We start from the raw sequence: 22,170 nt of genomic DNA, 5'->3' as shown, positions 1-22,170 counted from the left end.
GTTATTATACTCCTATTATAAGATTATAAGATGATTAAATTAAATACAAAAAATTAAAAATTCCTGATACACGTGGTAAGATGTAATGATTGAAGACCAAGAAAATAATAGACACGTGGCAGAAAAAGAGTGAGACCACGCCAGCAAGCACTCAATGGTCTACGGAAGGTCTAATTTAAAGGCCGAAATTCCGGAAACTTCGAGGCTACTCCTGGCTGTAAATGGCGGAAGCATCTAGCGGTCGAACTAACGCCACGTGTACATAAATCCACATAAGCATCCGACGTGGCATCCCTATTGGCTCCGAAATTGATTCTCCTTCTCTCTCTAATAAAACTTTAGGGCTCCAATATTTTCACAATATTTTCGCCAGCCAAATACAACAACAAACAGCGCTCCAAAATTCTCTTTTAACTGAAGAACGAAAAGAGAGAAGAAAAACTATCTTTCTATTTTCAACTTTTTTTTTTTTTTCTCAAATTTTTTTTTTTGTGTAGTTGTGGGAATGAATGGAAGTGAAGGTGAAGGAAGTGTGAAAATGGAAGTAGTAGAAAAGGAGAAAATAGTGTATATGTGGGGATATTTACCAGGAGCTGTACCACAGAGGTCACCTTTGTTGTCTCCAGTTGTTGTTGTGAGGATTCCACAGTCGGGAAATTACTTATGGAAGGATGTTTGTGGTGGTGGTTGTGGATTTGCTATGGCCATTTCAGGTGCTCTCTCTTTTCCTGCATTTCCTGTCCATTTTTGGGTTTTAATACAGCTTTACTGTAGTTTTATGTTTTTGCATTTGCAGCTGAGCATGTGCTTCCGACTTATGTTACACTGTTTAATTTTTAGTCAATTCTAAAACAATAATAATATTTTTTTTTTTGTTCTTTTTTGTTTTATAGTTACACAAATATTTATGACTTGTTTTACGCTAAATTTTTAACAAAAATTAAAAACTTTCTGTCAAGTCAAACAACATCACATAAATTGAGACGGAGTGAGTGGGACATTATAGTTAGAATATGTTTGGGTTAGCTGATTAAAAGTAGTACTCCCTCGTCCCAATTTATGTGACTATGTTAGAGTCAAACAAGTTGTTGTTCTTCGACAATATTTTTTTTATGTCTTTAGATATTTTTAGTTATTACGTGATTTAAACTACTTTTTATGTAGTTTTCAAATGCGTAAGTTTTATTTTGAAAAACTTAAAGATTGTATGTCCATATATAAATCTCGAAAAGTAAAAAATATCACATAAATTGGGATGGAGGGAGTACTTGATAATTATCAAGTGCTGAATAGTGCTTTTAAATGATGAAATGATTTTATAAATAAGTAATTATGTGTTTGAATTGAAGTGTTGAAATTGATAATAAGTAGTTGGTGTGTGTGGCAAATAGCGCTAATAAGCACTTTTTAAATTAAAATGGCTTAAGTGTCTTTGAATTTTTTTCAGAATATTTAATTTAAAAGTATATTTACATTGAAAGGGATGAATGACAAAAATGAAATGTAGAGGGAGTTAGGAGTGTTTTATTTTGGAAAGAGTATTTTGGGGACTACAAAAACTAGTAGGAGTAAAATAGTAAAAAAATTGGGTAAAATCAAAAGTACTTATAAGTTAAAAAGCCGTAAGTTGTAGGTTCCAGATTATGACGTTTGGCTGATTTTGGCTTATAAACACTTGCTTGTAAACAATTTTAGAGTATAAAAAATTAGTAGATAAGTGAAAAAGTACTTGTTGACTTCGGCTTATAGGCTTACTGAAACACCCTCTTAGTCATGGATGTTTTTGAGTAGAAGTAAGTTTTGAAACGGAATCTTGGATCACTTTGTAGGAACTGATGGTTTCAACTCAGAACGTACTGGCTGTCAAACTTTAGTTTTCAGTGAACTTCTGATGCATTACTTCTTGGCAGAACTTAGAATTTCTTCTTTGTGTACATAGTATTAAATCCTAAATTGGATTTCAGATAATCATCTTTGCGGTTTCCGTCTTATATATATCTGCTACTTATCTTACCTAGTTTGCAATTACTATGCTGTTTTATACTACTCTTTATCAGATTCTGGGAAGCTCATTACATGGGGTTCAACGGATGATTTAGGCCAATCCTATGTGACATCAGGGAAACATGGGGTAATTCTTTCACTAACTTCGTTTACTCAGCTTACTGACTACCTAGCGACGTGTCAAAATAACCTGCAATTTCTTATGGTGACCTTTTGAAGGAAATTCCGGAGCCTTTTCCCCTTCCTGATGAAGTTTTAGTAGTAAAAGCCGCTGCCGGTTGGGCACATTGTGTTGCAGTTACAGGTATCCACAGCAACTTTCATGTTAATGATGCCACTAATTTTTTGCAGCTGGAAGCTTGTGTATTTTTGTGACTTTGGGATAATATTCCAATGTGAGAATATATCTACTTCAACATCCATTCTGTTGTCCTCCTTCACTAGATTTGGGTAGTCATAATTTTGCAAAGTTGACAACGATATAAGGATTGAATATGTTAAGTGTCCCACATTTGTTGAGGGATGATAGTTTCTCTCTTTATATGGTCTTGGGTCAATTCACACCTTTTGAGCAAGCTTTTGTGGTTAGGCCCAAGGTCTATTCCTTATCAAGGTATCAGAGGCCAACCTATCCTCGTTATCGTGTGTCCCAATGTTGGGACCCCATGCTATGTTATCCATGCTCCACTTGGCGGGGGAGTGTTACAGTTGTCCACATTGGTTGACAGACGGGCTGTTTGTCTCCTCATATGATCACGAGCAATGCTCACATCTTGACTAGTTTTTGGGGTTGAGTTATGTTCAGAGTCCATTTTCTAGAGAGCTTTGGCCTCCAGTGTTTATATATTCCTTCTTAAACCATAGTGAGCTATGGCCTTCTCTTTTTGTTTGTTTTCTTAATCCCCTTGTCATAATGTGTTTATGGAACCCTAGAATGATATACTACTCAACCTTAAATGTAGGAAATGGAGAAGTGTATACATGGGGTTGGAAGGAATGTATTCCTTCTGGAAAGGTTCTTGGAGAGCCAGCTGTAGACAAGGAGGTAAACGATGGACAGAGTTCATTCCTGGCACAGCAAGGTATTTTCGGATTGGCTTCACTGTCAGAAAGAAGCACAATCTGCTATTTACATTTTACAGTGTAATATTTTGAAGATTAACTTTATCACAGTAAGCCCTCACCCCCAGGGATCGAGGTCCATGTTTGGAGCAGTGTCTCATATAGAGACTAGAAGTGGAGAGGATAGTGCGAAACGTAGACGGGTATCATCAGCTAAGCAACAAGCTGAGAGCTCAACCTCAGGGGATGAAGGTCTCTCAGCATTGCCATGTTTAGTCGCATTAAATCCAGGGGTGCGGATTGTCAGTGTAGCAGCTGGTGGCCGGCATACACTGGCATTGTCAGGTAATTTTATAGATTTTGGATAAACTTGCTTCAACACATCATACAGTTGTCCTTAGCTTCCTGGAGCATAATATGTGTACGTTTGTAGTTACATTGTTAAAGAAACCAAAGAAGGATGACATTTTCTTTTTTCATTTAGATATAGGACAAGTGTGGGGTTGGGGCTATGGAGGGGAAGGACAGCTTGGTCTAGGCTCCAGGATTCGAATGGTATCCTCTCCACATCCTGTGCCGTGCATTGATTCTTCTCCTTCGCGAAAGGACAGAGCTATGGGCCTTTCTCATGGATGTCCAGGATCAGAGGGACAAGGCCTCAGAGTTCCTGGGAATTACGTCAAGAGAATTGCCTGCGGGGGCCGACACAGTGCAGTAATTACAGGTTCACATTCTAGTTCTTGTGTAGATATCTGGGATAGTCATTAGTTGGTTATACCTACATTTCAGTACTTGCTTATCAGCATGAACTTTAGTTATCAATTCGTACCTATATTTCATATGAATGCTGTTCTCGTACTTTCTATGTGTTTTCTATTGGTACATTATTGTATATGGTTTCCCTCTTGCAGTCCTATAATACTTCGATAATTTTTCTTATTACTTATTGCTGCTGATTTTCAAGGCAGATGCTGGAGCGTTATTAACTTTTGGTTGGGGATTGTATGGACAGGTGAGTTTCCTGTGATCAGTCTATTCCGTAGTGAATTTAAGCACGGGAGTTATTTCAAATAAGCTATATTCTTGGTGAAATACTAAACTTCTTTATGTGTTTGCCTGTGTGTGTATACATGCACCGTATATGTGAAAAGTAAAGTAATATATGCCTCATGACACTATTTTCTATTAACCCAAGCGCACTGGATGTGAAAAGATTTACTATGTTGTAGCACGAGGATCTTTTGAACACTAGGTACTTGACCATAACAAAACTTACGAAGTGGAATTCCACTTCTTCCATAAGAAAAAAATATTTCTTAACAAGAGAAAGAAGGAATATTTACTCTCTGAGCTCCTTATGCCAATGCGTAAAGTTCATTTCAGGTTTGAGAATTTGCCTAGTGGTGCTATGAACTTGGAAAGGCATAGCAAATTAACGGTAATCGTATTATAAGATTCTTTTATTTATTAAATAGCATATTAAGTGCCGATGCTGCATTTGCAGTGTGGTCAAGGGAGTACAGATGATGAGCTAAGTCCGACGTGTGTATCTTCATTACTTGGCATCAGGATAGAAAGTGTAGCAGCAGGGCTCTGGCACACTGTATGCATTTCTGCAGATGGTGATGTATATGCATTTGGAGGGAACCAATTTGGGCAGTTAGGCACTGGCGCCGAGCAGGCTGAGGTACATTTTTGAGTTTGGTTCTTTTGCTTCTACCCAGACAATAGGTCTGTTGGTACTGTTACAACTACTAATATAAGAGGCTTTCGAAATCTGGGTAACATGTCATACAGTGAAATGTGGTTTGCTTATACTGGCAAAGTTTATTGATCAGTAGGTTTCCTGTGTTATGGACTATACCAAGAGATGCAGATCTTTTCCGATCTAGTACTAAACTTTTACTTTTATCTATGTCAGACACTACCTCGGCTCCTGGATGCTCCAAATTTGGAGAACATGCATGTGAAAGTTGTATCATGTGGAGCACGACATACTGCCGTAGTCACAGGTATGACTCGTATCTGCATCTTGAAAACTTTCTCCTGCTATAGATCCATGAGAAGCTGCAGTGAATAGATGGGGGGATGTCATGGCTAATTAGATGAAAATCAAGGTGACAAATGAGCTTGTTCGTATAGAGTCAAAGAAACTTCAATATTGAAGAGTACTAGGAAATGTACACAGCCTGATAATTATTCGAGTGAATATGATAACGCGAAAATGGTTTTTGCTGCTGAATTATTTCCATTAGTGAGTTGGTTTCAGAGGTTAATCCACCCAATACCAATTTCTATATAGCAGGATTTTTTGATTGTTGTTATGTAACTCTTCAGAGAGAGCCTATTCATTGATCAATAGAGTAAACTTGATGGGCGTCAACCCATGACACCATAAGTTCTTGAAGTAAGTCAATTAAGGACTTGTAAACACTTATAATTGCACAACCTTGAACTGCTACAAGGTCCTCAGCTTGATTGGCTGAACGCTCTCAATACCCTTCTTCTTTTTTTTCAGAATTCGTTTTCTTTATTATGGTCTATAACTAGGGGTTAAGGACTAAATGAAAGATGGATAACCTTTTGGAGAACATGAATATTTCTTTTTGGTATCATGGTTGGCTTTCTTCTTTTTATCATGATTTGATCTGTATCTACCATAAATATATAGCTGAGGTATCCGAGGGGAAGAGTGAATTCTCATATGGGAAACTCAGTTAAGCAATTTCTCCTACAGTAAACATATGATTGTAGAGGTGTTAGAAACTGTCCTTTCTTGAGCTAGACATAGTAGATTAGGAATAAAAGCTTATATGCCTGTTGAAGTGATCTGTTAAAAAAAAACTGCTCGAAAAAGTGGAAAGAAAATGGAAGCAGTTAGTATTTTGCAGGTCATAATAGCTTACTGTACCATTCTGATAAGTTGTTCAGCTTACTGCACAATCTTCTGGATAAATAGCGACTAATAGTTTATTCATTCTCTAGAGTATTTTTTTTTCTTAAAGCTCATCTAACTTTTCTGCTGTTTTGTTTTATGAAGATGATAGCAAAGTGTTCTGCTGGGGATGGAACAAGTATGGTCAGGTACAAGCTTTATTCAGCATATTTTCTCCTTTGAGTCATAGGTTTCAGTGATTGCCTCAAGAATGCAGCTTGCTTTATATGTTATCTTACAGACTTTGTATGGCAATGTGCTAGTTTGCTAAGTTCAATTATTTGGCATTCTGCAAGTGTGATGATCTATTGAACAAATGGCTTCATCTTTCTGCAGCTTGGACTGGGTGATGTGATTGATCGGAATATTCCATCCCAAGTCTCAATCGATGGTCATGTACCGACAAATGTCGCTTGTGGGTGGTGGCACACACTTCTACTAGCTGAATCACCTACGTGAACTACTCATCTTATTGATGCCATTCAAAGTTTTGTTAGGTTAGGTGCTTTCGGTTTTCTACTTCAAGATCCTCGTTATGATATATGCATATGGTACATATTGTAGTTTGCATGCATATACATGTTAGCATGGAGTGATTCTTTACAAGAATAAGGTGGTCATCATCTTCCTTCCAAGCAACAACTTGGGAAGAACAAGAAGTCGTCGCTATCATGTCAAGACAACTTAGTCTATCTGTGTAAATCCTCTTCGCGACTGGATTTTCTGATGTATCAAAGATACTCTATAGCATTAGAGCAGTCATTATGATGGCTTTTGTGGTACCTTTTCAGTCGGGTTCCTTCAATGTGTACTTCATATTGTGTTCTGAGGGATGATTGAAATGTGATCTCTTTATTACTATGCAGAGCTGGGTTCAGATCTCTGCTAAGACTTTACCATATCAATTCTTGTGTTTCCTTTTTCCTTCCCTATTGTCATAGAATGTCTCTGGTATAGAGTTTTGTTCATTGAATGTGGTGCTTTGCTAATTTGGTGGACAAGCTTCAGTTTTCTTCTTCTTTTTTCTTATGTTGGCAGTTCGAAAAAATAATTAGTATATGCAAAGTAATTGGAAAATAGTCACTATTTAATGAGGAGATAGAATCTGGATTAGAATATACTTAGCGGACACACGAAAAGATTCCGCATAATATATTGGATTATGGAACTTTTGTGTATAGAACTTCCAAAATATTAAGTTGAAATTTCATATGAAGAAAATTCAAACTTCAGCATAGTATGGTGAATATTTTCTGAATTTTAATTAACTGCATTCTTATTCATATTTTATTTTACATGAAAAAGTAGCTAAATTTTAATTAATCTTAAAATTATGGCTAATTTTTAATTGGTAGCTTTGAACTAGGCTAATTTTGAATTTTATCGTAAAAATTGTACGGGGCGCTCTATTTGGTCGCCTATTTAATGTGTACCATCTTTTTAATTTTTTTAAAACTAGTACATGAAGTTTAAGCAGCTTTAGGCCTTCTTCTTCTTCTTCGGGGTGTTTGTGAACATATTTTAAGGCTCTTTATGATGTTTTACGGTGGTGAGCTGCTGTTTTTTCTATTGCTTAGGGTTTCTTCTTCTCCTTCTTTTTCTTAATTGCAAAATGGGTTCGTTAGCTTTATTGTTGTTTTGACAAATTGATGATTGGAGTTTGTTCTTGATGATATTTGGAGCTTATGTTTCAAATTTGAGCTCATTTGGAGAAGATTTAGATGTTAAATCGTATATTGCATTGTTAAAATTCAAAAAATAAATTTCTGTTTCTGGGCAATTTGCACTTTAGGCCTATTTGGTCTTAAATGCATGAAAACGTTGGTTGTACTTCAGATCTATTTGGCCTTAAGTGCATCTGAAGTGCAATTTTTTTCACTTTAGGTTTATTGGCTTTAAGTGCATGAAATCACATGTTGCACTTCAGACCTATTTGGCCTTAAATGCATCAGAAGTGTAATTTTTTCACTTCAGACCTCTCAGACATTAAGTGCATGAAAATATAAATATTTATTGCACTTCAAACCTATATGGCCTTAAGTGCATCTTAAGTGCAATTTTTGCACTTTAGACTTAATTGGCCTTAAGTGCATTGCACTTTAGACTAATTTTTTTTAACTTCAGATCCGATAAGTCTGAAGTTGATTGTAAAATGGGTAGGTTTGCAATTTTTTTTTGCAAAGTGAGTATAGCTTCAATTGTGATCCCAAAGTCGGGTATAAATGCAAAAGCCCCAATTTCATCCTGAAATGTGCCAGGCATAGATGGATGCCCCTTTTTCCTATGATTTGCATCAGGTAGCCGATCTTAACGGTGCTATTTAAGACCTATCCGATTTTCCTAAAAGCATTTATGCTATAACCAATGATGGCACATACATGTGCGTGAAGTTTAGCTGGACTTGCGCTTAAAGAGGGCAAAGTGTCATGACCTGAGAAATGCAAATAAGGGGAAATATAGCTAAGGGAGCTCGAAGCTGAGAGGGGAAGTACATGAATAACTAACACTGAATCGACGGTCGTGACTGGATTTTAGTTAATGAGCTTCAAGGGCTCATATACTGCCAGCTGGACGAGTTTGTTATAAAGCTCAACAAACTAGTTGAACAGGGCGTGAATTGAACCAACATGAATTTTTCGAGTTCTCTATCTTCTTCTCACTTCTCATCTCATTTTCTTCCTTTCTCTTCTATTTCTTCTCTTACATATCTGTAACTCAGCTATGGGATTCTGATTAGCTCAGTTTCATTAGTTCTTTTTTCATTTCGCTTAGTAGTTTGTAATTGTAGTTGTTTCAATTTCAATATAAACAGAAAATTATCCTAAATATTGATTGATTTTCTTAATTAATTGATTGAGATCCTGACATTTGGTATAAGAGCCCTCGAACCTGCAACCTGTGGATTAAACGATAGTGGATGGTACGAGGATGCAAACTATGAATGCCAAGATTACTCAACACGAAGAGGTGCTAGCTGGGTTAACTGATGGGCAACAGAATTTACAGTAGACACACATGGTCATTCAAGGAACCTTGTAATTGATATTGGACAGACTAACTGCTTTGGAGAAGCCACCAGCAAATCCAAATGGAAGAGAGTTGTTTCCTCTTCCCGTGCAGGAGGCTAGGCCAAATACACAAACTGGATTTCCAATCCCACCTCCTAAGTGAGAATTACCTAGTTTTGAAGGTAAGGAACCAAAGGTATGACTTCGAAAATGCGAACGGTATTTTAATTTGTATAAGACTGTTGAGAATTATAAGGTTGAAGCTGCTACTATTTATTTGAATGGATTAGCCGAAATGTGGTTTAACTCCTTAACTGTGAGTAGAGGGGTTGTGACTGGGGGAGAGGGGGGGGGAATTTAAGGAGGAATTATGTCTTAAGTTTGGTGAGAATTTGATGGAGGATGTTGTAGAAGAGTTTAATAAACTCCAACATAAGGGGTCAGTTGAGAAGTTTTTGGAAAAGTTTGAGGAACTCAAGGCTCATATGCTCATCAAGAATACTGCTTTGAATGAGTCCCACTTCATGTCTAGTTTTGTGGATGCTCTCAAGCAGAAAATCATATATGTTGTCAAATTGTTTAAACCGACAACCTTAAATGGTGTTATAGAACATGCAAGGATGCAATAGAAGGCTCTTGAGGCTGTAAGTAAAAAGGAAAAAATCACAGGGGAATCTTACACTAATATTGGAGTTGCCTCAACTCACAAGGTTTCCACCATGCCAGCTAATAGAACATGCACTTATAGATTGAGCCCTGAGGTTTATGAATATAGAAAGACTAATCATCTATGCTTCAAATGTGGAGAAAAGCATGTACTTGGGCATCAGTGCATAAACAAGCAACTAAACTATTTGTTTGGGGAGAATGAAAATAGTCCTAAGGCTATAGTAAATCAACCTTAGACTCAAACAGGGGATCCTAATTTAACTGAAATCATAATTGAAGGAGAGGTTCAGCAAGAAGTGCTGGAAGCCATTTGTCTTAGTGCTTTGGCAGGAAATAATTCAGGAGTGAACTCGATCTTGGTCAGGGGCATTAGCAAAAACAGGAGCCTAACAGTGTTAGTTGACTCTGGAAGCACTCATAGTTTTATTGATGAGCAAGCAGTGAAGGACACTTGACATGTACCCATTTACAGTCCACCAATGAGAGTGACTGTTGCTGATGAAAATTATATCATATGCAATGCTAGCTGTGTAGGATTTAGCCGGAAGATGCAAGGTAAATAGTTCTAAGAAGATTTGAGAATTATCCAAGGGTGGGTGTGATATAGTGTTAGGGAATGATTGGATGAAAACATATAATCCCACCAAATTCGATCATGAAAAGAAATGTGTTACAATTGGGAGAAAGGGAAACAAGACTGTACTACATGCCATACCTGAAGCAGGTAGTTTGAGCTTGATTAGTGGGAGTTCTATGGGGATACTGCTGAGGAAAGGGCAGACACTAATGGCTCATTTGTTCATGGTAAGTGTGAACCAATTGCCAGAACTAGAAGACATGGCTGATCCAATACAGGAGGTACTTGACAAGTACAAGGAAGATTTTGCAGAACCAAAGGCATTGCCTCCTGTCAGATCCTTAGATCACTAGATTCTATTAAAACCTGGTGCTACACGAGTGAGCCTGAGGCCATACAGGTATAATTACTATCAAAAGAAAGAACTAGAGAAACATGTAGCAGAAATGCTGCCAAGTGGAACCATTCGGCCAAGCCAATCTCCTTTTTCTTCTCCAGCTTTATTGGTAAAGAAAAAGATGGGGCATGGAGGTTTTGTGTAGATTACAGTAGGTTAAATGACATTACTATCAAAGACAAGTACCCAATACCCATTGTGGATGATCTTTCAGATGAGTTGCATGGTTCAATAATCTTTTTCAAGGCGGATCTCAGAGCAGGGTACCATCAAATCAGAATGTAGGCAGAAAATGTGTACAAAACTGCATGCAGAACTCACTTGGGGCATTATGAATTTAGAGTAATGCCATTTGGGATTACAAATGCCCATGCTACATTCCAGGCATTGATGAATCAGGTCTTCCTACCTTTTCTAATAAAGTTTGTGTTAGTTTTCTTCGATGATATCTTGGTTTATAGTCAGTCTTTAGCGGATCATATAGACCATCTAGCTATTATATTTGAGACATTGAAGAAGAATACTCTTTATGCAAAAAGGTCTAAGTGTTCATTTGGGCAACCTCAAGTTGAATACCTGGGACATGTCATTAATGCTCATGGTGTGACTATTGATCGTAGCAAGGTGCAGGCCATGGTGAATTTGCCTAAGCCTACCTCAATCAAGGTACTTTGAGGGTTTTTAGGCTGAATGCTATTACAGGAAGTATATGGCCAATCATGGTGCCATTTGCAGACCTTTGATGGATCTCTTGAAGAAGGAAGGTTTCAGATGGAGTGAAGAAGCTGATCAAGCTTTTGCAGCTCTTAAAAGAGCCATGCCCACTACCTCAATGTTAACTCTACCTGACTACACTCAACCTTTTTGTGGTTGAGACAGATGGATGTCATTCAGGCATTGGGGCAGTACTGATGCAAAATGGGAGACCGTTAGCTTATTTTAGCAAGGTACTAGCTCTAAGGCACATGGACAAGTCCATTTATGAGAATGAGTACATTGCTATATTCAATGCCATAGATAAATGGAGGCACTACTTTCAGTATAGGCACTTTGTGGTGAGAACTGATCACCATAGCCTGAAGTACTTGCTAAACAGAAGGTTAACTCAGCTATGCAACAAAAAAGGGTTGACTAAGCTCCTAGGCATAAACTATGAAGTCCAATACAAAAAAAGGGTTGAGAATAGAGTAGCTGATGCACTCTCAAGACAGTTTGAATCATTGCCTACTGAAGCTCATCATCAAGCAACACGTCTTGCCATCAACATGAATGTGCCAGTTTGGGTGCAAGAAATTAGTGCAAGCTATGAAAAATATGCACTAGCTAATGAGTTGATTACTCAGTTTGCAGTTAATTTATAAGGATTCCAGATCTAGCAGCATACTTCTGGAGTTACAAGGAAAAAGGAAAAAATTTACATTGAGACCACTGGCACCCTTAGGCAACAACTTATTAAAATCTTCTGTGATTCTTCAATAGAAGGGCATTCAGGACAACTAGGAACTTATAAGAGGTTAGCTCAGCTGTTCTACTGGCCTCTTATGAAACAAATGGTCATCCAATATGTAGCTGAGTGTGATACTTGTTAGAAGAATAAAGATAAAAACGTGCCATATCAGGGACTGCTGCAACCATTCCCCATGCCTGATCAAGCTTGGAGACACATCTCTATGGATTTCATTGAAGGATTACCTAAATCTAAACGTAAGGATGCCATTTTTGTTGTGGTGGACCGAATGACTAAATCTGCTCACTTTATGGCCTTAGCACACCCCTTTACTGCTGTTGATGTAGCCAATAAGTTTTGGAAGAGAGTCCACACTTTACATGGTACTCTTGAGTCCATAGTCTCTGATAGAGACGTGATTTTTCTCAGCAACTTTTGGCAAGCCTTATTCAAACTGAAGGGAACTCAACTACTGTACAACTCGGCTTACCACCCTCAAACTGAAAGTGCGAATAGATGCATCGAGAACTACTTAAGGTGCATGACTAGCCATCGACCTACTCATTGGAAGAATTGATTGTATTTTGCAGAATGGTGGTACAACACCAATTTTCATACCAGTCTACAGTGTAGTCCATTTGAAGCTTTGTATGGCTTCTCACTTCCATAACTGTCCATGGGTCCTCTTTTGGAGACTACAATCCATGCTGCTGTTGATGTGATAATGCAGAGATAGCAAATGCAACAATTGCTCAAGGATAACTTGCTAAAAGCTCAGGCGAGAATGAAGTTATATGCTAATCAAAAGAGAACTGAAAGAAAGTTTCAAGTTGGGATATGGTATATTTGAAACTACAACCCTATAGACAGACATCCTTATCTCTCAGAAGAATTTGAAACTTAGCTCCAAGTACTATGGACCTTATCAGATTTTGAGTCGAGTTGGACAAGTTGCCTATAAACTGTTGCTGCCTCATACTTCTAAAGTTCATCCTGTTTTTCATGTTTCATTGTTAAAAAAGAAAATTGGCTCTAGAGCAGTGGTCCAGTCAGTCTTGCCAATGACTAGTGAAGAAGGCCAATTACTAGTAAAACCAGTTGCAATCTTGCAAAGACAACTTGTTCCAAAATGGAATGTTGTTGCTATTAAGGTGCTTATCCAGTGGTCAAACTTACCTCCTGAGGATGCTATATGGGAGGACTATGACTTTATTAAATCTAAATTTTCAGAGTTTAATACTAATCCTTGAGGACAAGGATTAATTGAAAGAGAAGGGTATGTCATGACCTGAGAAGTGCAAACAAAGGGAAATGTAGCTAAGGGAGCTCGAAGATGAGAGGGGAAGTACAGGAATAACTAATACTGAATTGATGACCGTGATTGACTTTTAGTTAATGAGCTTCAAGGGCTCAGATGCTGCCAGCTGGACGAGTTTGTTATAAAGCTCAACAAACTAGTTGAGCAGGGCGTGAATTGAACCAACGAGAATTTTCCCAATTCTTTCTCTTCTTCTCACTTCTCATCTTCTTCTCTTCCTTTCTCTTCTAATTCTTCTCTTACAGATCTGTAACTCAACCATGGGATTTTGATTAGCTCAGTTTCATTAGTTCTTTTTTCATTTCGCATAGTGGTTTGTAATCGCAATTGTTTCAATTTCAAAATAAATAGAAAATTATCCCAAAATTGATTGATTTTCTTAATTGATTGATTGACATACTGACACAAAGGTGTTTGATTCAAGTTTAGCTATGTAATGGTGTTTGATCAATCCCCCCCCCCCCCCCCCCTGATGCCACTGACCTAAGATTGGCTCAACGTATAATTCTTTTTTTTGGCTTTATTGTTTTAATTATGCTGCTATCGTTTACCTTATGTTTATCTTATTGTGTGATAATAGAATAGAAAAATTATTATTTTGTTGTTTCATGACAAAAAAATTGTTCATGTTTTAGCCGTTCTAATTTTTGAGGGGTTGATAATATGCTCATTTTTCATATAGTTTTGCTTTATTTGTTGTTGAATTTGGAAGATCACTAAGTTTAATTTTATTTTTTCGCATTTAAAGTTAAAAATGAGCAAATTAAAAGACGAGCGAGTAAAAAGAAATTTCATGAAAAAAAAGAAGATGTACACGTTCTACTTAAATAAGATAGTCACATTAGTAATTAGAGTATCTACGAGAAATAAAAAGAGAAAATGACCCTCTATAACCCTTCAAAATTTTAATAGCTCATGTTTTTCTTCATTGACACGAAATGTTCATACGGACCAGACATATTACATCTAATAGCCCGAAATGTCTATTTTGTATATTTTTTGTATAGTGACAGTCTATTTTATATATATTTTGTATAGTGACAGTCTATTTAGTATTTTTTTTTTTGTATAGTGACAGTCTATTGTATATAAATTATACAGTGACAATCTATTTTGTATATCTTTTGTATTGTGACAGTCTATTTTATATAGTGACAGTTTATTTAGTATATTTTTTGTATAGTGACAATCTATATATATATATATATATATATATATATATATATATATATATATATATATATATATTTTATATAGTGATAGTCTATTTAGTATATTTGTTGTATAATGACAGTCTATTATGTACATATTTAAACGTTATGCATAATGGATCCTCAGTGATATCCAGGTTTTTCTTTTTCAACACCATATACAAGCGCACATTCATTTTTTGTATAGTGACAGTCTATTTTGTATATATTTTGTATAATGATAGTCTATTGTATATAAATTGTATAGTGCCAGTCTATTTTAGTATATATTTTGTATAATGCCAGTCTATTTACTATATACATTGCATAAAAATTGTATATAGAGTATATCGTGCATCTTGCAATGTATCCATAATGTATCCCGAGCGCTTTTGTGTATCCAAAGTGTAAAGACTGTTCTACGTTATATAATTTTGTATATATGAAGTGTATCGTGCATTTTAAAATGTATCCTTAATGTATCCCGAATGCTATTTGTAGATACTGAAATTTTAACAAATCAAGATAAATAATAAATTCAAGACGTCTCTTGAAATATTAGGAGTCTATTAGGGTTACTTGGTGGCTACACCAACCAAACCCTAATTCATGCATATAAATAAGGCTACATATGTCCTTCAAAGATGATCTCAGCAATCCCATAATGCACAAAGAGATCAAAGATACGATCTCGAAATTCCATAAAAAATCATGGAATATTCATTAGAGATCAAAGACATGTCAAATATGTCTTACTCAAAGTTCAAGCAACATTCAAGATCCAAATGGAGTGTTGTTATATGCTTCTTGATCATCAAATACATTAAGAAGATGCATATCATCCTACGTTCGAGAAATACGCCACTAAGGCCCTCGAATTATGGATAACAAATCGGAGGGAAGAATCAAGGGATAAACAGAGTTGTAACCTGCAATGTTTATCAATAAAATTCTTTTTTTCTTTATAGATGTTTGTGATTGCAGTTTTATTTTTCTGCACAAATTTATTGCAAACAAATTGGCACGCTCGGTGGGACCAGTTCTTCCCTTCATCTCTTCCTCCTGCAAATTGAAAACTTCAAGTTTCAAGATTATCTGTTGTGATGGTCGGGTACTTCAAGTCTCGTCTTCAAGTTTCAGCAAGCCTACACCTCGACAAACTTTAAAGTAGGGGCATTTGTAGATACTGAAATTTTAACAGATCAAGATAAATCCTAAATTCAAGACGACTCTTGAAATATTAGGAGTCTATTAGGGTTACTTGGTGGCTACTCTACCCAAACCCTAATTCATGCATATAAATAAGACTACATATGTCCTTCAAAGATGATCTCATCAATCTCATAATGCACAAAGAGATCAAATATACGATCTCGAAATTCCATAAAAAATCATGGAATATTCATTAAAGATCAAAGACATGTCAAATATGTCTTGCTCAAAGTTCTAGCAACATTCAAGATCCAAATGGAGTGTTCCTATATGCTTCTTGATTATCAAATACATCAAGAAGATGCATATCATCCTACGTTCGAGAAATACGCCGCTAAGGCCCTCGAATTATGGATAACAAATCGTAGGGAAGAATCAAGGGATAAACAGAGTTGTAACCTGCAATGTTTATCAATAAAATCCATTTTTTCTTTATAGTTGTTTGTGATTGCAGTTTTATTTTTCTGCATAAATTTATTGCAAACAAATTGGCAGGCTCAGTGGGACCAGTTATGCCCTTCATCTCTTCCTCCAGCAAATCAAAAACTTCAAGTTTCAAGATTATCTGTTGTGATGGTCGGGTACTTCAAGTATCGTCTTCAAGTTTCAGCAAGCCTACACCTCGACAAACCTTGAAGTAGGGGCATTTGTAGATACTGAAATTTTAATAGATCAAGATAAATCCTAAATTCAAGACGACTCTTGAAATATTAGGAGTCTATTAGGGTTACTTGGTGGCTACTCCACCCAAACCCTAATTCATGCATATAAATAAGGCTACATATGTCCTTTAAAGATGACCTTAACAATCCCATAATGCACAAAGAGATTAAATATATGATCTCGAACTTCCATAAAAATTCATGGAATATTCATTAGAGATCAAAGACATGTCAAATATGTCTTTCTCAAAGTTCAAGCAACATTCAAGATCCAAATGGAGTGTTGCTATATGCTTCTTGATCATCAAATACATCAAGAAGATGCATATCATCTTATATTCGAGAAATACGCCGCTAAGGCCCTCGAATTATGGATAATAAATCGGAGGGAAGAATCAAGGGATAAACAGAGTTGTAACCTGCAATGTTTATCAATAAAATTCATTTTTTCTTTATAGTTGTTTGTGATTGTAGTTTTATTTTTCTGCATAAATTTATTGCAAACAAATTGGCAGGCTCGGTGGGACCAGTTCTGCCCTTCATCTCTTTCTCCAGCAAATCGAAAATTTCAAGTTTCAAGATTATCTGTTGTGATGGTCGGGTACTTCAAGTATCGTCTTCAAGTTTCAGCAAGCCTACACCTCGACAAACCTTGAAGTATTGGGCATTTGTACATACTGAAATTTTAACAGATCAAGATAAATCTTAAATTCAAGACGAATCTTAAAATATTAGGAGTCTATTAGGGTTACTTGGTGGCTACTCCACCCAAACCCTAATTCATGCATATAAATAAGGCTATATATGTCCTTCAAATATGATCTCACCAATCCTATAATGCACAAAGAGATTAAATATACGATCTCGAAATGCTATAAAAATTTATGGAATATTCATTAGAGATCAAAGACATGTCAGATATGTCTTTCTCAAAGTTCTAGTAATATTCAAGATCCAAATGGAGTATTGTTATATGCTTCTTGATCATCAAATACATTAAGAAGATGCATATCATCCTACGTTCGACAAATACACCGATGAGGCCCTCGAATTATAGATAACAAATCGGAGGGAAGAATCAAGGGATAAACAGAGTTGTAACCTGCAATGCTTATCAATAAAATCCTTATTTTTTTTATAGTTGTTTGTGATTGTAGTTTTATTTTTCTGCACAAATTTATTGCAAACAAATTGGCACGCTCGATGGGATCAGTTCTCCCTTTCATCTTTTTCTCCTGCAAATCAAAAACTTCAAGTTTCAAGATTATCTGTTGTGATGGTCGGGTACTTCAAGTTTCGTCTTCAAGTTTCAACAAACCTACACCTCGACAAACATAGAAGTAGGGGGCATTTGTAGATACTGAAATTTTAACATATTAAGATAAATCCTAAATTCAAGACGACTCTTGAAAAATTAGGAGTCTATTAGGATTACTTGGTGGCTACTCCACCCAAACCCTAATTCAGGCATATAAATAAGGCTACATATGTCCTTTAAAAATGACCTCAGCAATCCCATAATGCACAAAGAGATCAAATATACGATCTCGAAATTCCATAAAAATTCATGGAATATTCATTAGAGATCAAAGACATGTCAAATATATTTTGCACAAAGTTCTAGCAATATTCAAGATCCAAATGGAGTGTTGCTATATGCTTCTTGATCAACAAATACATCAAGAACATGCATATCATCCTACATTCGAGAAATATGCTGCTAAGGCCCTCGAATTATGGATAACAAATCGAAGGGAAGAATCAAGGGATAACAGAGTTGTAACCTACAATGTTTATCAATAAAATTTTTTTTCTTTATAGTTGTTTGTGATTGCAGTTTTATTTTTCTGCACAAATTTATTGCAAATAAATTGGCACGCTCGGTGGGACCAGTTCTTCCCTTCATCTCTTCCTATTGCAAATTGAAAACTTCAAGTTTCAAGATTATCTGTTGTGATGGTCGGGTACTTCAAGTATCGTCTTTAAGTTTTATCAAGCCTACACCTCGACAATCCTTGAAGTATGGGGCATTTGTAGATACTGAAATTTTAACAGATCAAGATAAATACTAAATTCAAGACGAATCTTGAAATATTAGGAGTCTATTAGGGTTACTTGGTGGCTACTCCACCCAAACCCTAATTCATGCATATAAATAAGGCTACATATGTCCTTCAAAGATGATCTCAGCAATCCTATAATGCACAAAGATATCAAATATATGATCTCTAAATTCCATAAAAATTTATGAAATATTCATTAGAGATCAAAGACATGTCAAATATGTCTTGCTCAAAGTTCGAGCAACATTCAAGATCCAAATGGAGTGTTGCTATATGCTTCTTGATCATAATATACATCAAGAAGATGCATATCATCCTACGTTCGAGAAATACGCCGCTAAGGCCCTCGAATTATGGATAACAAATCAGAGGGAAGAATCAAGGGATAAACAGAGTTGTAACCTGCAATGTTTATCAATAAAATCTATTTTTCTTTATAGTTATTTGTGATTGCAGTTTTATTTTTCTGCATAAATTAATTGCAAACAAATTGGCAGGCTCGGTGGGACCAGTTCTGTCCTTCATCTCTTCTTCCTGCAAATCGAAAACTTCAAGTTTCAAGATTATCTGTTGTGATGGTCGGGTACTTCAAGTCTCGTCTTCAAGTTTCAGCAAGCCTACACCTCGACAAATCTTGAAGTGGGGGGCATTTGTAGATACTGGAATTTTAATAGATCAACATAAATCCTAAATTCAAGACGACTCTTGAAATATTAAGAGTCTATTAGGGTTACTTGGTGGCTACTCCACCAAAATTCTAATTCATGCATATAAATAACGCTACATATGTCCTTCAATAATGATCTCGGCAATCCCATAATGCACAAAGAGATCAAATATACGATCTCGAAATGCTATAAAAATTCATGAAATATTCATTAGAGATCAAAGACATGTCAAATATATCTTTCTCAAAGTTCTAGCAACATTCAAGATGCAAATGGAGTGTTGCTATATGCTTCTTGATCATCAAATACATCAAGAAGATGCATATCATCTTATGTTCGAGAAATACGCCGCTAAGGCCCTCGAATTATGGATAGTAAATCGGAGGAAAGAATCAAGGGATAAACAGAGTTGTAACCTGCAATGTTTATTAATAAAATTCATTTTTTCTTTATAGTTGTTTGTGATTGCAGTTTTATTTTTCTACATAAATTTATTGCAAACAAATCGGCAGGCTCGGTGGGACCAGTTCTGCCCTTCATCTCTTCCTCCTGCAAATCAAAAACTTCAAGTTTCAAGATTATCTGTTGTGATGGTCGGGTACTTTAAGTTTCGTCTTCAAGTTTCAACAAGCCTACACCTCGACAAACCTTGAAGTAGGGGCATTTGTAGATACTGAAATTTTAAAAGATCAAGATAAATCCTAAATTCAAGACAGATATTGAAATATTAGGAGTCTATTAGGGTTACTTGGTGGCTACTCCACCCAAACCCTAATTCATGCATTTATAAATAAGGCTACATATGTCTTTCAAAAATGATCTCAGCAATCCTATAATACACAAAGAGATCAAATATACGATCTTTAAATTCCATAAAAATTCATGAAATATTCATTAGAGATCAAAGACATGTCAATATGTCTTGCTCAAAGTTCTAGCAACATTCAAGATCCAAATGGAGTGTTGCTATATGCTTCTTGATCATCAAATACATCAAGAAGATGCATATCATCCTACGTTCGAGAAATACGCCGCTAAGGCCCTCGAATTATGGATAACAAATCGGAGGGAAGAATCAAGGGATAAACAGAGTTGTAACCTGTAATGTTTATCAATAAAATTCTTTTTTTCTTTATAGATATTTGTGATTGCAGTTTTATTTTTCTGCACAAATTTATTGCAAATAAATTGGCACGCTCGGTGGGACCAGTTCTTCCCTTCATCTCTTCCTCCTGCAAATTAAAAACTTCAAGTTTCAAGATTATCTGTTGTGATGGTCGGGTACTTCAAGTCTCGTCTTCAAGTTTCAGCAAGCCTACACCTCGACAAACCTTGAAGTAGGGGTATTTGTAGATACTGAAATTTTAATAGATCAAGATAAATCCTAAATTCAAGACGACTCTTGAAATATTAGGAGTCTATTAGGGTTACTTGGTGGCTACTCCACCCAAACCTTAATTCATGCATATAAATAAGGCTACACATGTCCTTTAAAGATGACCTCAGCAATCCCATAATACACAAAGAGATCAAATATACGATTTCGAACTTCCATAAAAATTCATGGAATATTCATTAGAGATCAAAGACATGTCAAATATGTCTTTCTCAAAGTTCTAGCAATATTCAAGATCCAAATGGAGTGTTGCTATATGCTTCTTGATCATCAAATACATCAAGAAGATGCATATCATCCTACGTTCGAGAAATACGCCGCTAAGACCCTCGAATTATGGATAATAAATCGGAGGGAAGAATAAAGGGATAAACAGAGTTGTAACCTGCAATGTTTATCAATAAAATTCTTTTTTTCTTTATAGTTGTTTGTGATTGCTGTTTTATTTTTCTGCATAAAATTTATTTCAAACACTATTATCCCAAAAAAAAAAAAAATTCACGACATATTTAAGACAACAAGTTTTGAATATACTTCTTTCTTTATTAAATTTCGTGTTAAAATAATTTAAATAAAGCGCAGAGAGTATAAAGTATTTCCCCTTGTTATTCTGGTCTACAATACATGAGGCTTTGAGTCCTTGACCATCAACTCGAAAAAAACATAAACTTCATAGGTAGCATCAACAAAAATCAATTAATTACAAGTACTTTGCTTATATAAAGCCCTCATTCAAAGTGAAGAACACATAATATTTCCAGCTCTTAAACTTGCTTCTTATTAGCTTTAGCGTGGTACATATGCAAAAATCAAACATGATGAGGTTAGGACAAAAATTGATCATGGCCAAGTCACATATTTTCTACGAGGATATATACTTTCAAATAAGAGGAAAAGATTTGGAACATGTTTTCCTTATAGCTTGGAAGAAGAAATAAAAGAACAACTCAAATAAAAGACAAAATAAATGGGATGTAGTAGTAGAAAGAAGATGAATTCAAGCTACATAAATGGGCACGTGCTATTTCTGAAGTTTGCAATAGCTACCATTATAATTTATTTGGGGTTATAAATTATATGGCTTAATTCATGGCTAGCGAATGATAATTGTTTCCACCGACGGCTACAAATGAAATTTGCTCAAATAAAAATGCCATGTTCAAAAGTATATGTTTTGGGCTGATTTGAAATGAAAGATGGTTCTTAAGAAAAACTAGAATAAGGCGTAGGCAGTTAAAAAACCAAGAAATGTCTGAGCCCGGGTTCGAACCGGGGACCTCTAGTGTGTGAGACTAGCGTGATAACCAACTACACCACCCAGACGACTTGCCGATGGACATCATTATTAACAACAAATTAGCACAAATACTTATAAATATTTATTCACCTAAACTTTGGGGAAATGTTAGTATTAAAATTTAAATGTCTCTTACTAGTAATAGAATTATCAATTGACATTGGTGTTTGGTGAAAGAATCTTGTTTTCTTTTTTGCGCTTCATCAAATTAGTAAAAAATACTCTCTCTAGTCCATAATAAGTGATTTTTTAAACTTTTTTTTAT

The 22,170-nt window shown here is 35.8% G+C and overlaps 2 protein-coding genes and 1 non-coding gene across 4 annotated transcripts; 2 read left to right on the top strand and 1 right to left on the bottom strand.

Moving 5' to 3' along the window:
* The first annotated feature begins 352 nt into the window (after window positions 1–352).
* Window positions 353–6,906, top strand: LOC104107629 (ultraviolet-B receptor UVR8). Of its 2 annotated transcripts, XM_009616480.4 has the most exons (11): window positions 353–713; window positions 2,058–2,131; window positions 2,224–2,308; window positions 2,967–3,086; window positions 3,178–3,411; window positions 3,551–3,790; window positions 4,035–4,078; window positions 4,571–4,753; window positions 4,988–5,078; window positions 6,107–6,150; window positions 6,338–6,906. In XM_009616480.4, the coding sequence occupies exons 1-11, from the start codon at window positions 506–508 to the stop codon at window positions 6,458–6,460; spliced, it is 1,446 nt and encodes a 481-aa protein (XP_009614775.1). In that variant the 5' UTR covers window positions 353–505; the 3' UTR covers window positions 6,461–6,906. The 2 variants fall into 2 exon arrangements, with proteins under 2 accessions (XP_009614775.1, XP_070058079.1); XM_070201978.1 differs by lacking the exons at window positions 2,058–2,131; window positions 2,224–2,308.
* A 4,091-nt stretch (window positions 6,907–10,997) lies between these two features.
* On the top strand, window positions 10,998–11,526 carry LOC138891902 (uncharacterized mitochondrial protein AtMg00860-like). The gene is made up of 2 exons (XM_070175588.1): window positions 10,998–11,318; window positions 11,410–11,526. Exons 1-2 carry the CDS (start codon window positions 10,998–11,000, stop codon window positions 11,524–11,526), a joined length of 438 nt encoding a protein of 145 aa, XP_070031689.1.
* A 10,331-nt stretch (window positions 11,527–21,857) lies between these two features.
* Window positions 21,858–21,931, bottom strand: TRNAV-CAC (transfer RNA valine (anticodon CAC)). The gene has a single exon. It is a non-coding gene; the product is annotated as a tRNA-Val (tRNA).
* Between the last annotated feature and the right edge of the window lie 239 nt (window positions 21,932–22,170).

Source organism: Nicotiana tomentosiformis, chromosome 5 (genome assembly GCF_000390325.3).
Source record: "Nicotiana tomentosiformis chromosome 5, ASM39032v3, whole genome shotgun sequence".
Lineage (NCBI taxonomy): Eukaryota > Viridiplantae > Streptophyta > Magnoliopsida > Solanales > Solanaceae > Nicotiana > Nicotiana tomentosiformis.
This window is presented reverse-complemented; position numbering and strand designations above follow the sequence as displayed.